The sequence below is a fragment of the Lactuca virosa genome, chromosome 6 (genome assembly GCF_052849685.1).
Source record: "Lactuca virosa cultivar CGN04683 chromosome 6, Lactuca_virosa_CGN04683_v6, whole genome shotgun sequence".
Classification (NCBI taxonomy): Eukaryota; Viridiplantae; Streptophyta; class Magnoliopsida; order Asterales; family Asteraceae; genus Lactuca; species Lactuca virosa.
Genome location: NC_136431.1, coordinates 40243658 through 40248971, shown reverse-complemented (window position 1 = coordinate 40248971; position 5314 = coordinate 40243658). Strand labels below are relative to the sequence as shown.

General features: G+C 32.6%; 1 protein-coding gene across 1 annotated transcript; it reads left to right on the top strand.

Moving 5' to 3' along the window:
- Positions 1-379: 379 nt before the first annotated feature.
- Positions 380-3580, top strand: LOC145120067 (EIN3-binding F-box protein 1-like). Its single transcript, XM_079055852.1, has 2 exons — positions 380-623; positions 1119-3580. Exons 1-2 carry the CDS (start codon positions 599-601, stop codon positions 2984-2986), a joined length of 1893 nt encoding a protein of 630 aa, XP_078911978.1. The 5' UTR covers positions 380-598; the 3' UTR covers positions 2987-3580.
- Positions 3581-5314: the final 1734 nt, after the last annotated feature.

Below are 5314 nucleotides of genomic sequence, written 5' to 3'. Positions count from 1 at the left end.
AAATTTCGAAAATCTTTAACTAAAATCAAGTTAAGGATTGAAGTTTAAGAACATTATAATGAATATATCAAACAAAACGACGTATTATGGTGGGTTTGGGTACCTAAGTTTATATACCCTTAAGGGTATATTCACTTTTCCCATATATATATATATATATATATATATATATATATATATATATATATATATATATATATATATATATATATATATAAAGAGAATAAAATACAATTTAATCAAATTAGTAAAAATGTTATATTACGTAGGAAAATGAAAAAGGAAATTTAGGACTTTGTCATTCGTTGCATTTGCTTACGTAGTTATTCCTTCATTTATATATAAAGCGACCAACTGGCCCCTCTCCGACAATAACATATGCGTGCTTAACTCTTCCCATTTTCCTCTCCTTTTTGCCCTAAGATCATTAGGGTTTTATCATTTCTCATGATTTCTCAGCAATTCTGATGCTTTCATCACTTACACATCTATCGACTTATATATTTTTGTTGATATTGGTGGTTGTTTTGCCCCTTTTTGCTCTCGATAGAGGGTTTCTGCGGCTCAGATTTGCAGGGGTGTTCTTCCAACTGTACTCATGCAGAAGCTCGTCGGTTACAGTGGTAACTATCTTTATATCTTGTTAATTTTGATTTTCTGTTGTGATGTTACTTAATTTGATCATTTTTATTTTAAATTTTGTGCTTTTACTTGTGTATGTTTCGATTTTTTTCTACAAAATTGCATGCTTTATGCTTTTAGTAGGTTAGTTCTCTCGTTGATCGAGATCGTTCTATATCTTATATTCGAATTGCGTAGATTGTTCTTTTAAAGTGTTACATGAACTTCTACTGAAAATACAGGGGTATTCTCAGTGTTATAAAAATCTTTTTCATTGATCTTGTTAAACCTGTTACCTTCTTCCCCTGTTTTAAATAGATCAAATGAAACCACTTACTTATAATGTATCAAAATCAAAATGTTACATTATTAATAGTGATATTCTCATATATGCAACTGTTCAAGAAACTTAATTAGCACCATTTATACCAAAGGTTACGTATGTAAAATCGAATATAATCTAAACTTTTTTTTTTTTTAATATAATTAATTTTCAGGGGAGGGTGATTTTTCTCATGGGAAGTCAATGTACACAAACCCAATGGATTTGGGTATATTCACATCTCATGGACATCACATGGAAGTCTATTCCTTACCTTGCAAGAGATCCAGATCCAGAATCAGTGCCCCATTTATATTCAATGGGCAAATTCATAAAAAACCAAAAACCACCATTGAAATCCTTCCAGACGAATGCCTATTTGAAATCTTCAAGCGCCTCAATGGAACCCAAGAAAGAAGTTCATGTGCTTCTGTCTCAAAACACTGGCTTAACCTATTAAGCACAATCCGAAAAGACGAATTTACCCATTCCTTAAACCAACAACCAAACGCCCACCTTTCAAGATTCCTAAAAGGGAAAAAAGCTACAGATATCAGACTCTTAGCAATTGCAGTTGGAGCAAGTAGTCATGGAGGACTCGGAAGCCTTTCCATAAATGGAAACAATGTCACTCGTGGCGTCACAAATTTAGGGCTCAAAGCGATTTCCCGTAATTGCCCTTCTCTTACGGATCTTTCTTTGTGGAATCTATCGTCCATTTCAGATGAAGGGATTATTGAAATTGCTAACGAGTGTCATAATTTGGAAAAACTCGATTTTTGTCAAATCCCGATTTCAAATAACTCTTTAATTGCAATCGCAAAAAATTGCCCTAATCTCAAAGAGCTGTCGATAGAATCTTGCTCAAATATTGGGAACGAAGGCCTTCAAGCAATTGGTCAACGTTGTCAAAATTTAAAGTCAATTTCAATAAAGAATTGTTCACAAGTTGGAGATCTAGGGATTACAAGTTTATTATCATCATCATCAAGTTATTCCTTGATGAAACTAAAGCTAGAATCATTAAACATTAGTGAGATGTCACTAGCTGTTATCGGACACTATGGGGTTGAAATTACCGATTTAGCCCTGACCCGACTTTGTAAGGTGACCGAAAAGGGGTTTTGGGTAATGGGCAGTGGTCAAGGCTTACAAAAGTTAAAGTCTTTGACTATTACCTCCTGTTTTGGGGTTACTGACCTAGGGCTTGAAGCATTGGGCAGAGGCTGCCCGAATTTGAAACAGTTTGCCCTTCGAAAATGCGCGTTTTTGTCTGATAATGGAATCGTGTCGTTTGCTGAGGTGGCACTTTCACTTGAGACAATTCTTCTAGAAGAATGCCATAGGGTGACACAATGTGGGGTTTTCAATATGGTTTTAAAAAGTAAGTTGAAAAATCTTACTTTGGAGAATTGTTTTGGGATTAAAGATTTGGTGCCCGGGATTCCAATTCCATTCCGTTGTTCCGATTCCGTCAAATCTTTATCTATTCGAAACTGTCCCGGATTCGGCAACAATAGCTTGATGTTGTTTGGACGAATTTGCCCCCAGCTTCAAAATGTTGAATTTACCAGACTCCATGGAATTACAGATGAAGGTTTTGCTTCACTCATCGAGTGCTGCGAACCTGGTTTAGTTTCGGTCAGCCTTAGGAGCTGCCCGAAGCTGACCGATAAATTGGTTTCCGAACTCTGCAAGATTCATGGTGGGACACTCGAGATTCTAAATCTTGATGGCTGCACCTCTATCACTGATTCCAGCTTGGTTTCCATTGCGTCCGACTGCTTATTGCTGACCGAACTTGATGTTTCCGGAAGCGGAATCACGGATTCCGGAGTTAGAGCCTTGGCTTGTGCCGTGCAATTGAATCTTCAGATTCTTTCAATCTCGAACTGCCGTTTTGTGTCGGATAAGGGCTTACCTTTCTTGGTGAAGCTCGGTGAATCGCTCGTGGGGTTGAATGTTCGACAATGTCATGGAATCAGCAATTCCGGAGTTGGGCTTTTGGTGGATCGTCTCTGGAATTGCGATATCCTTTCCTAAATTTGATAATCTTGGATACCCTTTTCGCTATCTGTCCATAATATCAATCCGTTTGAGTAGTATGTTGATTTTTATAGGCTCTTGTGATTCCGGAGTTGGTTCTTGTTTTTCCGGGGTAATTGCAATTGGAATTGGCTGATACCTCTCATTTTTGCAGTTACAAAGTAACTGCTGCAAGAATTTTTTTGCCTTTTTTAAACAAGGTTTTTTATATTCTTGACAGCCATATACCCTCAAGAATCTTGACAACTATCTTCTGGTTCTAGAGTCACCTTTTGCAATGGTCCTAGTCGTGTTTTTTAGCTTGTCATAAAGGGTAAATTTGTCATTTCACTTGTAAGATTCCGTTTTCATGTCTTGTAAGTCTTGATTCCTTGAAGCAAAAGTTTGTTAGGGTTTGAACTCAGGGCAGTGATGCCTTGTTTTTGGTGGGCTTTGGCCATGTCAGCAAATTATTTTGTCTGCCATTTTTTTTTCCAAGGCTTCACTTGTTTGTGACCTGTTGATCTATTATGTAAATAGGAATCAGTGGTTGCTGTATAAGTTGTATTATATGTCTGTTAAGAATTAATAAATTTGTAATTTGATCTGTTATTGAGTTGTTATTATAAAATATTTCGTTTCAAATTTTAAGAAATGAGTTTGCTATTAGATGTTATACTTAATTATTGGACATTATCACCAATTAGAATCAGTTGATGTTTGTTGAATAATTAAGAGACATGTATACCTTAAATTGAAAGTATACTAGAACATTGATTAAAAGAAAAATATATCACATTATTCAACTATAGTAATTAAAGACAACTGGTATTTCGTCACCTCGCATATTGAGGTGGAGAACTCCGGTGTAGATCTCCTCTGCAAAGGGACTATAAAAATATAAAAATAAAGTTCCAATCCAAACAATTTTGTATGGAAAAGATGGACAAAAAATAAGGTTTGAAAATATATCATGATTGATGCAACTCATAAATGACAATTAATTAAAAAATTATAATAACAAAAAGTAATATTAATAAAAACGAAAACTATAAAAACAAATTATGTAAGAGATCAAAAAATAACTTTAAAATATAGTAAACGATCAAAATCATAACTTATAAGACACCAATAATTTAACTTTAAACTTACCAGGGATGAAAATTGTTAGATCAAAATTAATTTAGGAGTAAAGAATGTACAACCAAATGAACTTTAGGGGTAAAAGTTGTAAAACCCGATGACAGTCGTCCTTCAAAAATAATATACAGGCATGTTGATGCGGAAAACTCATTTATAAAGTGGACCACAAAAGTATAAGAATCTAGTTTCCATCCAAACCATTATGTATGAAGAAGATGGACAAAAAAACATTTGAAAATGTATATAGTTTTGTACAATACCACACATGACAAATAGTTAATAAATTATACTAATAGAAAATAGTATTAACAAAAACGAAAGCTATAAAAATAAATTGTTTAAAGGGCCAAAAACATAACTTTAAAATATAGTAAGGGATCAAAATTACAACTTATAAAATATCAATAATTTAACTTTTAAAATTATAAGGGATGAAAATTGTTAGATTAAAATTGCTTGAGATTAAAAACTAAAAACTTATATGTGAAAATCTAGACAAAATCCCTATTTTTAGATATATATTTATTTTGCATCTTCTACTAAATGCTTTTAAAGTTGTAGTTTGATATGTTTTTATCAATTTTAGTTCTGGAAATAACAAACCTAATGAGAATAAAGTCCTCAAAAAAATATATATATATATATATATATATATATATATATATATATATATATATATATATATATATATATATATGAAAGATCAAATAGGAAGTAAATATTTGACAGGAAAAGTAAGAAGTACATCATTTGCATGTTTTGGTCAACCAACGAAATAAATTATTAAATGATAAAAAAAATAACAAGATTCATAAAAAAATCTCGTAAAAAACATTAATGATTCATGCTTTTACCGATTCAAGTTTTGATTCACTTTTCTGACAACTTTAGTGAATCATCGCAAAAATAAAGCATCGATGCATTTTTTTTGGATTTTTTTACAAAATATATTATTTTTGTATTATCTAAAGATTCGTTTTGTTGATTCGCCAAAAATCATATAAATGATGCACTTCTTACCCTTCCTATCAGATATTTTCTTCTTACTAGATCTATATCTTATAACTCTCCTTGTATATATTCTAGATGGTGTTCACTCATTTACTTGGCTCTTCGTATTGCATGGAGATTCAAGTATAATTAGTTAATTTCTTTCATTTGTAAACCATCTTTAACTTGTGTAATTCTCTCTTGTAAGCATTC